The sequence below is a fragment of the Macaca fascicularis genome, chromosome 1 (assembly GCF_037993035.2).
Source record: "Macaca fascicularis isolate 582-1 chromosome 1, T2T-MFA8v1.1".
Lineage (NCBI taxonomy): Eukaryota > Metazoa > Chordata > Mammalia > Primates > Cercopithecidae > Macaca > Macaca fascicularis.
This window is the reverse complement of record NC_088375.1, coordinates 190,853,089-190,872,602: the sequence shown is the minus strand read 5'-3', so window position 1 is coordinate 190,872,602 and position 19,514 is coordinate 190,853,089. Positions and strand designations below refer to the sequence as shown.

General features: G+C 49.2%; 1 protein-coding gene across 50 annotated transcripts in view; it reads left to right on the top strand.

Moving 5' to 3' along the window:
- Positions 1 to 19,514, top strand: part of ST3GAL3 (ST3 beta-galactoside alpha-2,3-sialyltransferase 3) — a 233,081-nt gene that overhangs the window by 192,101 nt on the left and 21,466 nt on the right. For 35 of the 50 annotated variants that reach the window (XR_012421206.1, XR_012421269.1, XR_012421248.1 and 32 more), the window contains 4 exons: positions 4,910 to 5,004; positions 9,110 to 9,173; positions 10,362 to 10,457; positions 10,733 to 10,919. Coding sequence is in view for 42 of the 50 variants with exons in the window: in XM_045372578.2 (XP_045228513.1) it covers positions 4,910 to 5,004; positions 9,110 to 9,173; positions 10,362 to 10,457; positions 10,733 to 10,919 (442 nt within the window). In the remaining 8 variants the exon portion in view is untranslated. Of the gene's footprint in view, positions 1 to 4,909; positions 5,005 to 9,109; positions 9,174 to 10,361; positions 10,458 to 10,732; positions 10,920 to 11,931; positions 12,017 to 19,514 lie in introns of all 50 variants that reach the window. The other 15 variants (XR_012421289.1, XR_012421278.1, XR_012421280.1 and 12 more) reach the window with 2 other exon arrangements.

Here is a 19,514-nt window from a genome sequence, read left to right as displayed (position 1 = left end):
CATGTCATTGATGAATTAAACTCAGCAGAATTATTTCAACTGGCAAATGCAAAGTAATTTGTCTGTTCTGCTAGTGGGGTATAGCCTAAGGCAAAAAGAACTGCAAAGAAACCTTAAATTGTTTTTAGTAATGATAGTGTTAGTAGTATACTGGTATTGTTTTTCTGAAACCATTATATACATTTTCTCTATGTATATGTTAGGATCAAGCAAAAAAAGTAATTGTGTTAATGTCACTGGAAACAAGGATGTCAGCTTAAAAGAGATACAAATATAAAGTCAAATATAGTAGGTAAACAATTGTTTGCTATGTGAATTATATATCAATAAAGCTGTTTTTAAAAAGAAAAAGAAGATAAATACAAATCTTATAATCCTAATTTTGTATTGGAAATACTAGTTGCAAATGAATGATGTATTCTTTTCCTCAAAAAATTAATTCCTACCCTGAGCAATATAGTGAGACTCCATCTCTACAAAAAATAAAAAATAAGTCAGGTGTGGTGGCTCATGCCTGTAGTCCTAGCTACGCAGGAGGCTGAGGTGGAAGGAATGCTTGAGCCCAAGAGTTTGAGGTTGTAGTAAACACAGATCACACCACTGTACTCTAGCCTGGGCAATGGAACAAGAGCCTGTCTCAAAAAAAAATTATAGTCAAAATTTTAGGTGTGATAATGCTTTAAGAAAGGTTGTTTAGGTATGTTTTACATTTTAAGGTGTCCTTATCTTTTAGAAAATAATGCTGAAATATTCTATGGATGAAATGGCATAATTTCTGGGAATTTTCAAAATAGTATAGAAAGAAAGTGGATGGGGTATTAAAGAAACAAAATTGACCATGATTGAAAATTCCTGAATCTGGGTGATGGGGGTGGCAGTGTTGACTGTACTATTTTTTCTGCTTTTTTATATGTGAAATTTTCCGTAATGAAAAGTTTAAAAATATATACACCGGAGGAAAAAATGAGTTCCCTTTCCAAAGAGATGCACCCAACTAGCAGAAGTGTTAGAGGAGAGCTGGTTGAATCATTCAAGGAATAGAAAGAGCAGCTACAGAAAGAAAATCCAAAGCCAAAGGCCTGATGAAAGAGAGAGACGAAGTGGAAAGTGTTTGAGGCTGAGCATGGTGGCTCACGCCTATATTCCCAGCACTTTGGCAGCCTGAGGCAGGAGGATCACTTAAGCCCAGGAGTTCAAGACCACCCTGGGCAACATAGCAAGACCTCATCTCTACCAAAATTAAAAATAAAATGAGAACTTAGCTGGGTATGGGGGTGGATGTCTGTAGTCCTAGCTACTCAGGAGGCTGAGGTGGGAGGATCATTTGAGCCCAGGAGTTTGAGGTTACAGTGAGCTGTGTTCATACCACTGCACTCCAGCCTGGGTAACAGATATATATGGGACAAGTGAACATGCTCAACAATATCTGAATGTAACTGGGAAAATATGGAATATGGGTCACTCTACAGGGCAAATAACCTACATACATAGAACTAGGAAATATGCGTATGTCCTAGTTTTGACCGGCCTGGAAATAATGACTAACCCATAACAACATGAGCTTCCCTAGCTACTCTGATGGTGATCTGTAAATACCATTACCAGTTGAAAGGAACCAGGGTTCCTTGGGAAAATAAATGACTGATTCCAGGTCAGGGCAAGAAATGTACAAGATCAGCCGCAAACATCTTTTCATACCATAAAGCCAGGACATTATCAAAGATTACTGGAATATGTCCAGAAGATTCAGGAGCCAAATTGAAAAGACTCCACTGGCCAAAGAAGGGATAATCTGAGCATCAAAAAATAATGATTGGCTGGGCCCAGTGGCTCACGCCTTCGGAGGTCAAGGTGGGTGGATCACCTGAGGTCAGGAGTTCAAGATCAGCCTGACCAACATGGTGAAACCCCATCTCCACTTAAAATACAGAATTAGCCGGGCATGATGACGGGTACCTGTAATCCTAGCTACTCAGGAGGCTGAGACAGGACAATCACTTGAACCCAGGAGGCAGAGGCTGCAGTGAGCCGAGATCGCACCATTGCACTCCAGCCTGGGCAACAAGAGTGAAACTCCATCTCAAAAAATAATAATAATAATTAATAAATACATAATAATGGTTACAGAAATTACAGTAGATTGACATATATCAAATACATGAAAATGTCTGAATTCCTAATGATTAAAATGTAAAAAAGCCTCATTAATCATCTTTGGAGGGTGCTAAGGAATCAGCTCATTATTATGCAAATGGGTAAATAAGGGGGAAAATTAAGCATTTTATCTCATCTTTTCTGTAGGACTGCAACCAAAGAGTTATGAGAGAAAGTTTATAGAAGTATCGTAGCATCTCCTAAAGAAAGGATGGATTTAGGCGGTGATCCTCAGTGGCTACTACAAGCATTCTGTGCAGAGCCACTGAGAACTTGATCAGTTCTAGCCAAGAACACTTGAACCTAGTCTTTTTTTAAAATTTGAGATGGAGTCTCGCTGTATCACCCAGGCTGGAGAACAGTTGGCGTGATCTTGGCTCACTGCAACCTCTACCTCCCGGGTTCAAGCAACTCTCCTGCCTCAACCTCCCGAGTCGCTGGGACTACCGGCGTGCCCACCACGCCTGGCTAATTTTTGTATTTTTAGTAGGGACAGGGTTTCGCCATGTTAGCCAGGCTGGTCTCAAACTCCTGACCTCAGGTGATCTGCCTGCCTTGGCCTCCCAAAGTGCTGGGATTGGAGGCACGAGCCACTGCACCCAGCCTGAACCCAATCTTGATCAATAATTTTTTGTGTGTGTGTGTGAGGCAAGGTCTCACACTGTCACCCAGGCTGGAGTGACAGTGGTGTGATCTCACGTCACTGCAGCCTCAACCTCCTGAGCTCAAGCGATCCTCCCACCTCAGCCTCCCAGATAGCTGGGACTACAGTCTCTGTCTAGTAGGAGAAAGTCTACAAAGCAGTCTACAAAGTAATATGGGAAAAGGAAAATCAGTTTAGATGTATACCATAAGGTTAATTATCTGTGTTGTACAATTATGGGTATTTTTATTTTGCATGTGTGCTTGTCTGTATTTTTTTCCAAAATTAACATGTTACAGGTTGCACAAAAAATGAGGTGTTTCTAAAAGTAAAACTTACGGAACTTTCCAGTCATCTGAATAAAAAGAAAGGAGAGAGAGGAAAAGGAAAAAAAAAAAAAAGTCAAGATCATTTGGCTAGATCTTAGGCATATTTTATTAGCATATGACATCTAGTACATATTGGAAAGCAGATAAAATCCTGTCCAAGCTTGACTCCGAGAGAAACTTTCCAGAAATTTTATAAGCTCAGTCCTGACACAGAAGAAGAGGTTCTTGGTGCAGGCTTATCCAGGGACCATGTTCGCTTTGATATTACACATAGACCATGACCAGGATCCTCGGAGCCTCTGGCAAAACATCAAATATATTAATTTACTTAGATTTTATATACTTGGCACAAGAAATATGCATTACCCTTTTACATGGGATGCTGGGGGAGTGCACTGACTTAGTTGCTGGGACCCGGCTCCGAGCTCCAAGTGTTGACATCTTCCTAGCAAGAGTGATGGGGGAGGGAGCAGGATTCAGAGTTTTCTGCCTCTTTCAAGTTCATGTCAAAATCTCTAATAATACCAGACCTCTGAGTGATAACTGATACTGTTGCTCCTGGGACTGCCGGTTATAATGGTGTTAGTGATGATAGGGATGAGAAATCCGTGCTGTGGTTGCTTCTGGGCTTGGAGGGCCACCCCTGCAGCCTGCAGTTATTCAGTGGCTGATTCAGGGTGAGTTAGAAATAACGAGACAGAGCCACGGAGGCCCAGGCCTCCCGACATTCATTTATGGCCAGGAAGGTCCTGAGCAGGCCGCATGGCAGAGTTCTCAGCACACAGTGGGTGATCAGGGACTGGCCATCTTTGGGGCTGCCAGGTCCCCTGAAAATGGCCTCAAAGCAGGGTGCTAGCGCCCATGTGAAGTTGTGCTCTCCAGTCATCTCTGAAGAGCTCAATTCCTGCTGCATCCTCTCCCTCTTCCTCACTTCCCTTTGCCTCTCTTCAGACTTCGTCTCCTCCTCCCCAAGCCTGTCCCCTCCCTGCCCATTCCAAGAAGAGTAAGACTTGCCTGTTCTTTCCCCCGAGCTCAGCATCACTTCACCCTCCTTCTCTCGCCTTTCCCCCCATCTCCCCTCAGGCCCAGATCAACCCTTCCCCTGAAGCTCTGGATCCTTCCTCACTTCCACAGGAACTTAGCCTCCTCTCTTTCTTTCTCTCCACCAGCAAATGCACTCAAATTCCTACTGGTCTGAAACCTCTCCCCTCGGCCCTGCCTCCTAGGACTCTGCTTTTTCTTTCTCGTCCCTACCAAACTTCTGTCTCCTATAGCTTTTAACCTGCTTTGCCCTCTCACCATGAATTCTCCTTCTTCCTCACTGTGGGTGGTCCACTTCCCAGAATTCTCTCCAAAATCTGTCTCCATGTACTGGTTGTATTTTTGGATGTATTTCTGCTCAACTGGACAGTGTCTCATCTCTGTGTTCCCAGATTACAGGAACAATGTGGGCAGCAGTGACTATTTGATGGATGCCTGCACAACCTTCCAGAGAGCTTCTAGCTCTGAGAAATTGATCTTTGCTGAGCAAATCTTGTCTCTCCACTCCTACAGCTGGCCAAATAAAGACTGACCAGGCCTACTCCCTCAGACTCAGGCTCCACTGAACAAGATCTGTCAAACCCCTCAACAGAAACCCAGTGAACAGGCTGGGCGGAGAGGGGTATGCCGGAATCAGAGGGGGCTTCCAGCCGATCCTTAGCCAAGATGGATGCACAGAAGTGCCACCAGGACTCCACCCTGTTGCGTTTTTGTGATCCTCAACAGTCCTGTTATATTCCAGGTTCTCCAAGCCAGCACCCATGTTCCTGGATGACTCCTTTCGCAAGTGGGCTAGAATCCGGGAGTTTGTGCCGCCTTTTGGGATCAAAGGTCAAGGTATGTTGGGAACCCTGCCCTACATTAACATCTCACCCCCCCGACTGTCTCCCTATCCTTCAGGATAAGGCTACATCCTTGAAGTCCCCATGGTAAGAATCCACCCTTCCTCTACTCTCAACAAATCTCTACCTTTTTCCCTTCCTTTTTTCACTTTTTTTTTTTTTTTTTTTTAAGATAGAGCCTTGCTCTGTCTCCCAGGCTAAAGTGCAGTGGCATGATCTTGGCTCATGCAATCTCCACCACCTTTAAGATCCTCCTACCTCAGCCTCCTGAGTAGCTGGGACCATAGGCACGCACCACCATGCCTAGCTAATTTTTTCTTTGTATTTTTAGTAGAGACAGGGTGCTATCATGTTGCCCAGGTTGATCTCAGACTCCTGGACTCAAATGATCTGCCCAAAGTGCTGGGGTTATAGGCATGAGCCACCGTGCCCAGCTTCTTCTTTAATGGAATATGTACACAGAGCCCACCACTTTGCCAGGGGCTAAGTATACAACAGTGAAGTGGACAGATTTGGTTCCTCTCCTCAAAAAGCTCCAGTATAGCCGAGATACAGATACTCAGAGTGCAGGGTTCTGGTGAGGGAAGTACAAGGAGCTTTGAGAGCACAGGAAAGGCGTGCCATAGATAGGAACACTAGAGTACTAGGTATAGTAGGGACATTCCCAGAGAGGTAACAGACTGTCCCCCAGGAGTGCCCCACACCCCTCTATCAGCCCATCCTGATGTTTTTCACCTCAACCTCGTCTCCCTTCCAGCCCTTCCTTATCCTGTCCAAGGCTAACCTGTCCCCTGCCCTCTTAGAAACTCCCCTTCTATTGCCTTGGGGACCTCACCCACACAGCTCCCTCCTAACTTAAGACTTTCCCATCCCGAGTAGTTGAACAATTCTGCTTCTTTGTCAAGTTCCGTGCTGTTTCATGGCATGGTGGAAAATAATCTGGACTTATGGGTCAGGCAGAGAGGGATCAGATCCCCATACTTCCTTTTTACTAGCTGTGACCCTGGACAAGTTACCTGTCTGTGCTTTAGTTCCTTCAGCAGTTAAATGGAGAGAATTATACTACTGTGTAAAGTCTTGGTCAGAATTACATAAAATAACAGCTAAAGGGGTGATATCATTTGGCCAGGAGACTCAAGAATACCTGAACCCTCTACTCAGCCAGCCTACCTCTCCCTGAAAAGAAGAAAGTGGCCAGGAAAAGCACTTGAACTGGAGCTTTGACCTCAGACCTCCAAGGACAAATCTAATGGGTCAGGTTAAACCATATGAAGAACACCTTTTCCCTGGGTGCAGGCAGCAAAGAAGGCCACTCTTCTCTCTCAGATCTGCACTCGAGACTCAGATGGGATAGCTACAAAGGCCAGGGAAGTTTGCTGTGGAGCCCATCAGCCAGCAAGCAGAGAGCACCTGCTAATGTGTACTCTTTCTGCTGAGGTTCTCCTCCTAGAAAACAAAGCCCAATCCATATCCTTGGCCTTGGCTAATTTTAGTAGCAATACGCTCTTCCTTAAAGGTGAAATTGGAAGTGGGAAAAGGAGGGAATCTGTGGCCTTTCTTAAAGCCCACCATAAGGTATATCTGAAGGCACTTAGTGTAGAACATTGCTTAAAGGTTTGTTTCCCTACCTCATTCTCACTCAACTGGAAAGATTCTCTACCTCATTCTGGAAGGATTAACTGCACCTACTGCCTCCTCTTTCTCACCATTTACTCCTGAAGAACATCTGCATCCCTGCCCATCCCACCCCACCATTCCAGTGAAACTGCTCAGTGTCCTGGAGAAATCCAAGGGATACTTCTCAGTCCTTAACATGACCTCTCGGCTACCTCTACCAGCGTCTCCACCCCTCTCCTTTAAAAAAGTATAAGTTTGTTATTTTTAATTTTGGAGCCATCTTTTCTTTACAAGAAATATTTCAAGCATATAAAAAATACTAGGAATAATGAGCATTGATGTACCTTCTACTCAGCTTAAGAAATAAAACATGAGATACAATTAAAGCTTCTGTGGAGCCCTTCCCACTCCATTCTCTTCCTTCCCCAGGAAGCCATTATTCTTCATTATCCTGGCTTCAGTGTTGGCATTCTTATGCCTTGTTTATGTATATTTGGGACAGGGTCTTGCTTTGTCACCCAGGCTGGAGTGCACTGGCACACACACGACTCACTGCAGCCTCAACTCCCGTGCTCAAGCAATCCTCTCACCTCAGCTCCCCAGGTAGCTGGGACTAAAGCACACACTAGCACTCCTGATTAATTTTTGTATTTTTTTGTAGAAACAGGGTTTAACCATGTTGCCCAAGCTGGTCTCAAACTCCTGAGCTCAAGCAATCCTCCCTCCTTGGCCTCCCAAAGTGCTGGGATTACAGGTGTGGGCCACCACACCCAGCCTTATGTATTTTCACTACATATTTATATATTCATTAAAAATATAGTACCGCTTTTACATGTCTTTAGACTTTACAAATGGTGTCATTATATGTACATATATTTGTGTATATGTGTATGTATATTCTTCATTTTTTTTTAATATGTTTTTGAGATTTATCTGTATTGATGCATATAGCTCTAGGTCATTGATTTTTTTTTAATGGCTGTATAGGATTTCATATACCACATTTAATCTGTTTTTTGTTTTTTTTTTTTTTTTTTTGGTGGACATTCAGCTTGCCTCCAACATTTTGCTGTAACAAACAGCTCATCAGCGGACACTCTTGCATGTCTCCTGGAGCAAGCGTGTGACTTTATCAGTGCTCCGCGCCTAGGAGCATAGTTGTAGGATCTTAGTGTATGCACATCTTTGTGGTTATTTGATGTTATTAAGATGCTCTCCATTGTGGTGATACCAGTTTACTTTATTTTTAGGTCTTTATGTACATTATTTTATATCTTCCTAACAACTCCACAAAATAGGAATTACTTTCATTTTAGAGATGAGGAAACTAAAGCTCAAAGAAAGGAAATGATTTATGTAAGGTCACAGAGTACAGCCAGTATTTGACTCCAAAGCCAATACCCTTGCTATTCACTATACATTATATTGTAGTGCTCTCCTGATACCAGTTTGGAAGAGCAGTCCTCATTGCCAAAGCCACAGAGAGGCTGAGGAGATGAGGTCTAAATAGTGGGCACAGGTCTGAGAGCACAGAAGTCACAGGGGTCCTTGCTGAGTGGAGTGCAGGTGGGCAGAGCCAGGCTCAGGGAGTAAAGAAGTGAGGAGGTAAAGTCAGCCTGGCAAAGAGCAGGATTCAGGACTGGCAATGTGAGAGGGAGAAAGTGAGGGAAAGGTGATGTCAGATAATGAGGCACGTGGTGAGCTCTTCAGCTGTTGGGTGTCTCCTTGTTCGTTTCCTGGTATCTGCTGAGTGGGAACACAGAGATAAGCACAAGGTGGTCTCTAGCTCTGAGCAGGTACTCCCATTCCAGGGGAGACCGCATGCTCCAGCTTCCAGGGAAGGCCCTGGCCTAGGAATGCATGCTCTGGGGCCTGACTACAGAGCCTCAGAAAACCAGTTGAGCCTCCCAGAAGCCTGGGAGAGAAGCTGCGTGCCAGTGTTAGGGACGGGCTCCTGGCAGTGATATGCCTGTCTGTTTCCTGCCTTCACTTCCTTTGTCAGGAATAAAGTCAGGGCAGTGGCCCAACGCAGTCTCGTGTCCAGAGGTCTCTCTACTTCCACTTTCACTCTAGCCCCCAGGAACTTGTGCCTTCCAGTAGGATTATCTGTAAACATTTTTTTTTTTTTTTTTTTTTGAGACGGAGTTTCACTCAGTCGCCCAGGCTGGAGTGCAGTGGTGCGATCTTGGCTCACTGCAAGCTCCGCCTCCCAGGTTCACACCATTCTCCTGCCTCAGCCTCCCAGGTAGCTGGGACTACAGGTGCCCACCGCCACGCCCAGCTAATTTTTTGCAATTTTAGTAGAGACGGGGTTTCACCATGTTAGCCAGGATGGTCTCAATCTCCTGACCTCGTGATCTGCCCACCTTGGCCTCCCAAAGTGCTGGGATTACAGGCGTGAGCCACCGCACCTGGCCTATCTGTAAACATTTTATAGAAACGTAAGTGACCCTGTAACAGAAACCTCTCTCCTCTGTCTGCAGACAATCTGATCAAAGCCATCTTGTCAGTCACCAAAGAGTACCGCCTGACCCCTGCCTTGGACAGGTGAGCCACACACTGCGCAGCCTCCTACCCACCGCTGCCTGGTGGTGTGCAGAGGTGTTGAGGTCCAGCTGGCCTTCCCTGGACATGAGCAGTTTCTCCAGCACATCCACACATGCACATACAGTACACACACAGGGTGGGTGGAGCAGGTAAGTGGAACCACTGCACCTAACTTGCACCCCCATGGGTTGTAAGCACTTGGCAGACATCCCAGTCCTCAGATACCAGAGGTTTGAGGGTAAGAACTGAAGACACTGGGGCTGGGACTAGCCCAGCAATGGGACTGAGGGCCTGGGTGGCAGGGGCAGGTGAAGGGGGCAAAGCTTAAGTCCAGAAGGCAGTGACAGCTCCCAAACCAACAGACCCTAGAGTGGGAAGTGCCAGGGTCAGGGATGGGAGAAGCACTATGAGTAAGCTCCCTAGTGACTGCTGGGAGCCTTGAGTCCTAGAGCCTCCTGTCCTGTTCCCCTTTTCTTCTTTTTCTTTTTTTCTTTTTTTCTTTTTTGAGACAGAGTCTTGCTCTGTCACCGAGGCTGGAGTGCAGTGGTGCGATCTTGGCTCACTACGAGCTCTGCCTCCCAGTTCACGCCATTCTCCTGCCTCAGCCTCCTGAGTAGCTGGGACTACAGGCGCCCGCCACCATGCCCGGTTAATTTTTTGTATTTTTAGTAGAGACAGGGTTTCACCGTTTTAACCAGAATGGTCTCAATCTCCTGACCTTGTGATCCGCCCACCTCGGCCTCCCAAAGTGCTGGGATTACAGGCATGAGCCACCACACCTGGCCTGTTCCCCTTTTCCTGCTTTCCTGGTATAGCCCCAAGCTTGGCCCACTTTTCCCTCTCCCTTGAAGCCTGCCTAAACACCACTACCCCTTGGGGAACCTTTACCGTGGAATGCCATCTTACCAGAGCTCCCTCCTCACTACTCAGGCTTGGCACCCAAGCCTTTCTATGGCCCTGTTTTCCTGGGGAAGTGTCAGGGCCTAGAGATGCTGGAGAGTCTCAGGGCCCAGCTACCCATTGTATGCTTCAAGCCTTCTCTCAGAAATGCTGCCAGAAACCCACTGGTCTTCTTCCTCTATCCCAGCCTGGTCCTGGACAAGGGCATGGGGTCAAGGGCCAAAGGAGCAGGGGAAGAGACCTGGTGGGCAGTTCTCTGTACAGAGGTCTCCGCCTCTCTCCCCTCAGCCTCCGCTGCCGCCGCTGCATCATCGTGGGCAATGGAGGCGTTCTTGCCAACAAGTCTCTGGGGTCACGAATTGACGACTATGACATTGTGGTGAGGTGAGCTCCCCAAAATGGCACCTTGGGTGAGTGTCCTGGTCCAAACCCTTAGCCCTGAGCCCATTGAGAACTGTCTATCTAGCTAGTTGGGCTGGAGGTCAACAGAAGCCTCAAGAACCTGGGTTGGAGGGCTTTGGAACAGACAACTAGGGGTAGCACCTGGGGAGAATAGGTCCAGGTGACCTGGACTCCTATTCTCCATGTCTGGGGTATTCTGGGGTCATGGTGCCTTCCCAAACACAGGCCCAGGCTCTGACTGGGCCTGCTCTCTGTAGACTGAACTCAGCACCAGTGAAAGGCTTTGAGAAGGATGTGGGCAGCAAAACGACACTGCGCATCACCTACCCCGAGGGCGCCATGCAGCGGCCTGAGCAGTACGAGCGCGATTCTCTCTTTGTCCTCGCCGGCTTCAAGTGGCAGGACTTTAAGTGGTTGAAATATATCGTCTACAAGGAGAGAGTGGTAAGCTCTCCTGGCACCACCTCTTGCCCTGGCCTTCCCCAACTCCTAAGCAGTCCCGCCCCTTGAATGCAGCAAAGAATGAGTAAGAACCTTCAAAAGAAGCATTAATGACCCAAAGCTGCAAGTCACCCAATGGCAGCCAAGGGGCAGAAAGGTCAGGAGATTGCCAGGGTTGCTGGCCAAACTCTGGGGGCTGATATGCCTGACACCTGCTACCTGCTTCTAGGTGCCCAGGTGCAGATCCTTCCTTAGCCTTCTGTAGTCAGACCCCAGCAGCCCCAGGGACCCTTCCCTGGCCTTAGATCTCCTGGCTGAGGAAAGCTCTGTCTCTCAGGCCAGCCTTCGTATCACTCCCAATCTTCCCACTCTGCTGCCCTGACATTGTAGCTGCCTCCCTTGCCCCCTCTTCTCCTCTGTAAGTTCTCTCTGACTCTGGTCTTAGGGGTCCCTGCCTTCTTTCTCAGCCTGGGTTCTGCAGGGACAGCAGACCCCTTAACTTGAGAGTGCCAGCTTCCAAGCTTGTAAGTCCTGGCCTCTTTCCACTTTGTACTTTTACCACTGACCATAGCTGAATCCCCAACCTGCCACTGAGTCTGATCATTGGGAATGATCAGGTTCCACTGACTGTTCAAAGCAGGTAAGGGTCTGGGCCCATTTCTTTAGGGACCTTATGTGGCAGAGTAAGGTCAACTGCTCTTTAGGAGACCACCACTGAGTTCCCTCCCAAGACCTCTGCTTCCCAGCTCTGGGCCTACAGGGACATCCGTGAACTTGTCCAGGTCCACTCCCCCACAACCAGCTGTCACCAGAAGCCCCAGGGCTGGGGTACTACAGAGCTCAGGCCATTCATCTTCTAATACCCAAGCCTCTTACTAGAGGAGGATGATGACAGACGGCCCTCTGCCTACAGTGAGAAGCTAGTTGTTCTTTCTGAAGGTTTAGAGAAGAGTTGGGAGTGGGAACAGCTTCTCTTGCCTGTAGGGTCTCAGTGCAATTTGGTTTAACTCCACAGCTCTTTCCCAAGCAAGGCCAAGTACAGGCAGTGTCAAGTAGGTAGCAAGCAAGAGAGAAGACAGAAGTCAGGTCCAGAAATTCAGGTAGGTGGGACAGTGGGGAAGGGGAATCCATATCAGAACCAGACTGGATGAGGCACCTGGGCTCCACGGTGTCCAGTCCACCTCCCCAAAGGGGAGGAAAGGGCCAGGCAGCAGAGTGACCGCTTGGCCTTAGCCAGACCCAGCTTCAAGTAGGCCCACTGCCCACACAGACCAGGTAAATAACAGTGGCTCCAGGAGTACCCTACTGTTTTCAGAACCCTGGGAACTGAGACACTAGTGTTTTCAGAGACCCTCTCTTTGCCTTGAGGGCAGTAGAATTAGGATCACAGATAGGCACTTTTAAGGGAGAATGGTAGGAAATAGGGTCTGTCCTGGTGAACCCCAGTGAGCCTAAGGGCTGCTGTCTCACTCACCCTGGCCTTCTGCCATCCTCCTTTCACATCATTTCCTCTGTCACAGCCTCCCTCAGGGCAAGAGCTCCTAAGGGACAGGGCTTGATCCCATTGGTTTTTACCCTTCAGTGCCCAATCACCATAAATGATCTGCAATTGGCTCAAACACCAGTTCCTACTTCCTACTGGGCAGACTGGGAGAAGCCAGGCAGTTCAAATAAGGCCAGGCCAAAGGGGTGGGTCAGAGCCTGTCGTGGGTGTTATCACATGTTCCTTCCAGGAACACCAAGGTCAGTTAATTCAAGGTTCTTAAAATTCATCCAAGGGAGTAAGGAAAGAAAGAAGAAAAGGAAGGAAGCCAGCTAGAGTCGGAGAACTCACTATACTCAGGCTACTCAGGAAGCAGACAGCAGAGCCTTGCTTTTCCCAGGAAGACTGAGGAGCTCTCCGCCCGGCCTGGCCTTGGCAGCAGGCAGATTCAAGGTACCAGCATTGCAGGATGAGGCACAGGCACAGGCTCACTCTTGCTGACATCTGTGTTATCCTGGCCACACCCGGGGCTCTAGGACCAGCCTTGCATTGGTGAGAACTGCTACCCAGGATGGGTGGGGGTGAGTGGGAAGGAGAGAGAGGAGACAGGGAGGAGTCCTCTGAATTACCGTGGGCCTTCCTTGGCTCCAAAGTGAAAGATAATTTGGACCTTTAAAGTGAGCTGCCAGAGGAATGCCGGGGTTGCCCGTGGCCTCACCTCCCCCATCTCTCAGAGTGGACCTGCCCAGGCCCTTTGGCCGCCCCAGGGACCTTTTCTTTAGTGTCCTTCTCCACCCCAAGCCCAAGGCTAATGCCTTCCCAGGACCTCACCCATGCTTTGCCGCACTTCCCTGGCATCTGAGACCCAGGAAAATGTGAGCGAGGCTGCTTCTCCAGGTCCCCTCCTGTCTGGTGTCCTAGTCACCAGCTTGTCCTGCTCCTGTAGGGATGTTTCCAGTCATGCCGCCTCTGGGCTGCTGGAGAGCTCTCTGCACCTGTCTGGAGCCTCACCTGCAGAATTCTGGCAGGAGGCAGCTCTGGGTTCTGGAGCCAAGGCCTGGCAGGGCAGGGCTGGAACAGGAATTAGGCCTTAGTCACAGCTGCTTCCTGCCACTTACTACATGAGGAATATGTAGTAAGCCTATAACTTTCTAGTACCCAGGAGTCCTCATAGGATATGGGAAGGGGCAGGGCAAGGGGGAAGATGTAGGAAAGGACGGCCAAACAACCCAGAGCTAACAGCCTGTGCCAGAGCTGGCCTTACTTTCTTGCATCTGAGAACTCTCCTCTTCATTTGTGGCCATTTGGGTCCCTGACTCACTGGACAGTGGCACTGATAACTCCAAACAGGTTACACAAAGGCCTTTTGTCTCCCAGATCCCAGGAGCTGTGGCCAAGCCAGCAAGCAGGTGTAGGAGTTCCCAGCAGGCTGTGTGCTCAGGGCAACTCAGAAGAGCACCAGTGGATGGGCAAGCACAACACAGAAGCTGAGGCTTGGAGAGAGGGTGGAGCCAGGGACATGGGGGTGCAGCCTCCAGCTCTGCTGCAGGCCTTCTCAGAGGTGCCTCTGCAGTCTTCCCAACACACTCACTCACTTATCAGATGTTCATGAGGTATTCTCTTTGCAGGCTCTACACTGGCCCCTGGGAATACAAAGAAGAATTAAGCACTGTTCCCAACCAAAGTAGCTCACAGTCTAGTGGGAGAGATAGTCCCAGAGCTAGAGTTAACAGTACAGTGTGGAGGCTGCCATGATGAGGAAGGCCTAATGCAGCTCTGGGGCGGGTGGGGGACAAAAGAAGGCCTCCTGGAGGAGTCACTCCTGAGCTGGACCCTGAAGGAAGAGTTAGGAGTGAGTGGGCGAAAGGAATTAGAAGCAAAGGGAACAGCATGTGTAGACCCAAGAGACCATGCTCCCTTCAGGAAACTGGAGGTGTGTTGTGTGGATCAAGCATGGCACAATGAGGGTGGTGTGGCAGAGTGTGCTGCCTAGTACCCCCAATGCTGTGGCCTGTGCATCCTCTTCCTGGTGTTGGATGAAGGCTGGAGACACCCCATCCACTGTCCAGAGGGCGGAGGCCTGGGGTCTGGAGAGGACAGGATAGGTGAGACGCAGAGCCTCCCATCCCCATCCCTCAGGCCCTGCCCTCCTGCCTTGGCCAGTCTCACCCACTGCGCCTCAGCAGGCCACAGAAGCCCCTGGGAACTGCCTCCCGACCCGATTTGCTGCCTCCTCTTCCTCCTCCCCACTCAAAACTGGAAAGCCAGCCTCACTGCTGAGCATCTCTGACTGGTCATCAATTCATTGAGGCCCTGGGGCCTAGGCTGGGTGGGTGTGGGGTGGTCCCAGCCTAGCAGTGGGGAGAGGATAGGGCTGGGAGTGGGTCCCTGGACAGCCTTGACACAGCACTTACCCTCCAGCTGTACTTCAGTCCCTGGGAAGAGAGGGAGGAGGGCAGGATGTAAGAGACCAGCCAGGGCCCCACATTCAAGCACAGGGAGACTGAGTCCCTGATTTTAGAAAGACAACATGGCTTAAGAGGGGAAAGTGGCTTAGGCCTTGGAGTTACACAGATGTGGGTTTAAGTTTAGACTCTTATTTACTAGTGGGCTACCTCTTAGGCACTAAATCTAACCTCCTTAGATTTAGTGTCATTGATACAGTAGATGAGGAGTGCTGTGTATCTTTCAGGGTTATTTTTAAAATTAGATAAGATGAAATCTAGCCGGGCGCGGTGGCTCAAGCCTGTAATCCCAGCACTTTGGGAGGCCGAGATGGGCGGATGACAAGGTCAGGAGATTGAGACCATCCTGGCTAACACAGTGAAACCCCATCTCTACTAAAAATACGAAAAATTAGCCGGACGTGATGGCGGGCACCTGTAGTCCCAGCTACTCGGGAGGCTGAGGCAGGAGAATGGCATGAACCCAGGAGGTGGAGCTTGCAGTAAGCTGACCAGCCACTGCACTCCAGCCTGGGCAACAGAGCGACACTCCGTCTCAAAAAAAAAAAAAAAGAAAAGAAAAGATGAAATCTAGAAGCATCTAGCATAGAGAACTTAGTTCTCAGTCTATAGCAAATAGTAATGTTATTTATTTATTTATTTTTTATCACTGGTGGTGATTTTGCTGTTAGAAAAGCCCAGTTATCCCAGGGAGCGAAGCACTTTTCTGTCAGGCTGTAGGGCTTGACCTAGGAGGTGACCCAGAAGCAGGGGTCAGAGGCCAGGCCTAGAGGAGGGAGAGACAAGGAGCCTCCTAGTGAAAGGCAGCAGGGCTGGACTAATCCATAGGGCAGAAGGGGCCACCACATCCCCAAATGTAAGGCTTCTTATTGGACCAGGCCCGAATGGGGATTGGATGATGTCCACCTGCACCTTCACCTGTTCCCTGCACTTTCACCAGCCTGAGAGGGATGCAGAGCCTTAGTGTGGACTCTGTCCTGGGAGACTCAGTGCAGGCCTCCTGCTGCCTAGCCAGCATTCACCACCCAGCCCAGGCTTCTCACCAAGCCTCTGAGACCAGCTCTTCGAGGATTCTCCACCATTGCTCTTCTGCCTTCAGATAAAAATGCTCAAGAATGGGGACTCCCTCAGCTCCTCTTCCTCACTGTCTTCTGTAAGCTCTTGGTCACTGCCTCATAATTATTACCATTGTCATTCTCCTCCTCCTGCTCCCCTTCCCACCACTCTTCCTCCCCACCCCCCGCTCCTCTTCCCACCACTCTCCCTCCCCCTCCTCCTGCTCCTCTTCCCACCACTCTCCCTCCCCCTCCTCCTGCTCCTCTTCCCACCACTCTCCCTCCCCCTCCTCCTGCTCTTCTTCCCACCACTCTCCCTCCCCCTCCTCCTGCTCTTCTTCCTGCCACTCTTCCTCCCCCTCCTCCTGTTCCTCTTCCTGCCACTTTCCCCTCCTTCTGCTCCTATTCCTGCCACTCTCCCTCTCCCTCCTGCTCTTCTTTCCACCACTCTTCCTCCCCTTCCTGCCCCTCTTCCCACCACTCTTCCTCCTCTTTCTGCCACTCTTCTCCCCCTCCTCCTGCTCCTCTTCCTGCTACTTTTCCTCCCCCTCCTCCTGCTCCCCTTCCCACCACTCTTCCTCCTCCTCCTTCTGCTCCTCTTCCCACCACTCTTCCTCCCCTTCCTCCTGTTCCCCTCCCTGCCACTCTTCCTCCCCCTCTTCCTGTTCCCCTTCCTGCCATTCTTCCTCCCCCTCCTCCTCCTGCTCCTCTTCCCACCACTTTTCCTCCCCCTCCTCCTCTTCCTCTTCCCGCCACTCCTCCCCCACCTCCTCCTGCTCCTATTCCTGCCACTCTTCCTCCCCCTCCTCCTGCTCCTCTTCCCACCACTCTTCCTCCTCCTCCTGTTCCTCTTCCTGCCACTCTTCCTCCCCCTCCTCCTGCTCCTCTTCCCACCACTCTTCCTCCTCCTCCTGTTCCTCTTCCTGCCACTCTTCCTCCCCCTCCTCCTGCTCCTCTTCCCACCATTCTTCCTCCTCCTCCTGCTCTTCCTGCCACTCTTCCTCCCCCTCCTCCTGCTCCTCTTCCCACCACTCTTCCTCCTCCTCCTGTTCCTCTTCCCACCACTCTTCCTCCTCCTCCTGTTCCTGTTCCAGCCACTCTTCTCCTCCTCGTGTTCCTCTTCCTGCCACTCTTCCCCCTTCTCCTCCTGTTCCTCTTCCTGCCACTCTTCCCCCTCCTCCTCCTGCTCCTCTTCCCACCACTCTTGCTCCTCTTCCTGTTCCTCTCCTTACTTCTTTTCCTTCCCTTTGCTCTCCTCTTCCTTCTGTCATCACTATCATTATCATCATAGCTGTCACTTATTAAGCTCTTCAGTTTATCAGCTTTCCTTGAATTCATTCAGTTCTCATAATGACCCTATGGCTAGGTACTGTTATTATCCCCATGCTAGAGATTAAGAAACTAGGGCACAGAGAGGATGTGTTACTTGTGTAAGGTCACACAACTAGTTAAGTGGTAGAGCCTAATTCAAACTCAGATCTCACTGCCTCAGGGATCTTCCTAAGAAATAAATCTGACCACATACCTTCCTGGTTAGAATCCTCCATCAGTCAGCTCCTATCTGCCGTGGTCTGTGAGGATGGTAAGAACTACCATTTACTGAACTCTTCTCTATGCCAGGCCCTGGACGATGTGGTTTATATGCATCATCTCAGCCGGCCATCTCCACAACCCTACAAGGCAGGTACTGTGAGTAGTAGTAAGCGGTAGGGCCGCATTTTGGACCGAAGGTGTCTCACTTTAACCATTGCACTATAACACCTCCCATTTATTCATTGATTCAGCAAATCCAAAGCAATCACCAACATCACATGGAGTCCCGTTCTTCAAGCACAGTCTCACTCACTCAACAGCTCCCTTTCCCAGTGCTTTCCTTCACATCCAGCCAGTCCAGTACCAGGGACTGAATGTCACCCAAGGGAGAGAAGCTACAGCCGAGGTAGTAACACATGGTGTTACCTTAGTAGCATCTCAGTGCTGCTTCCCATTCCTGTGTCCTGTCCCTGGTCCTTGATCATCTCAGATCTTTACCCTCATCATCTTCAATTCCGCTGTACCTCCATCCTATTCCAAAGAAACTGCGTGTCCAGCTGCACAGGGAAAATAAAGGTTGTCACCAGCCAAAAACTCTGAGCTTCCTGCTTCCCATCTACAAACATACCTGCATCCCCATTCATCCCTGCTTCCTCCTCTGCCATCCCTCCTGTGCCTCTGCCTTTCATGGTCAGTTCTCTCCTGTCCTGGATGCCATCTCCTTTCACCTTCTCAGGACCGTCTTCTTTCCTTTGTCTCCTTTCTCACCTCTTTGCCGGGCCCTCCTCTCACATCTACGAATGTATTTGGGTCTCTTTCACCTTAAAAATAAAAGCCCTCTCTTTAGCTTATGTTCACCTCTCTTCTCTTCTCTTTCAAGTTTCTGGGAAAAGTCATCGCCTGTCCCAGTGTCTGCCTGTTTGCTGTCTGTTTCTCCGCCTCCATCCTGCCTTCCAAAACCACTCTCACCTGGCAGTGACCTTCTGATTCTAAATCCAGCACACTCAGCTTCAACTCAGTTTCAGCTCCACAGCACAGAACTCCGTGATCTGGCCCCTTCCAAGCCTTCCCTTCTCCTTGCCACTCTTTTTTTTTTTTTCTTTTTTTTTTTAAATGGAGTCTCGCTCTGTCACCCAGGCAGGAATGCAGTGGCATGATCTCGGCTCGCTGAAACCTCTGCCACCCCCTCCAGGTTCAAGCCATTCTCCTGCCTCTGCCTCCCAAGTAGCTGAGATTACAGGTGCCCACCACCACACCTGGCTAATTTTTGTATTTTTAGTAGAGATGGGGTTTCGTCATGTTGGCCAGGTTGCTCACAAACTCCTGACCTCAGGTGATCTGCCTGCCTCGGCGTCCCAAAGTGCTGGGATTACAGGTGTGAACCACTGCACCCGACCCTTGCCACTCTTTATCACCCAGCATGTCCTCTCCACTCTGGCCTATTTTGTGCCTCCATGTTCTACCCATTCACCTGCCCATGGATGTATGAGATGCCCCTCTTCCTGTCCTGTTGATCTCTGTAAGGCCATCACCTCCAGCAGTGTTTGAGGCATAGTTGGTATACATAAGAGAATAAGCACATGTGGAAACTGAGGCCCAGAGTGCAGCAGTACCTTCGAGGAGAGTCGGGATTCTAACTCCAAACTCTGCCTCTCAGTCAGGCTCTTTCCTCTCAGCGAGGCTGCCTCCTTTCATTGCCCTGGAAGGTCTTTCTTTTAGGTTCAGACCCTCGCATCCTTTTGCTCTCTTCTTGCCTCTCCAGGGCATCTCTTTCCTCTTAGCCATATTTGATCTTCTTTATGCAGTTCCAAGATCATTCTCCTTGATAAAGAAATAAGAACTGAACAGTCCCTGGCACTCTGCCTTTCAGTTGCCTGTTGGCATCACACGGACCGCCCCAAGCCGGCTCTTCTTTTTGTTCATCGCTTTTTTTCCAAATATAGCTTTCAAAAAGTTTTCTGACTCTCTCCTCGTAGCATACATCAAAATTCCAAATGGACTAAAAAGTGAAATATAAAAATATAACCAAAGGGAAGTTTAAAGTAAGGATAGAAATCAAATT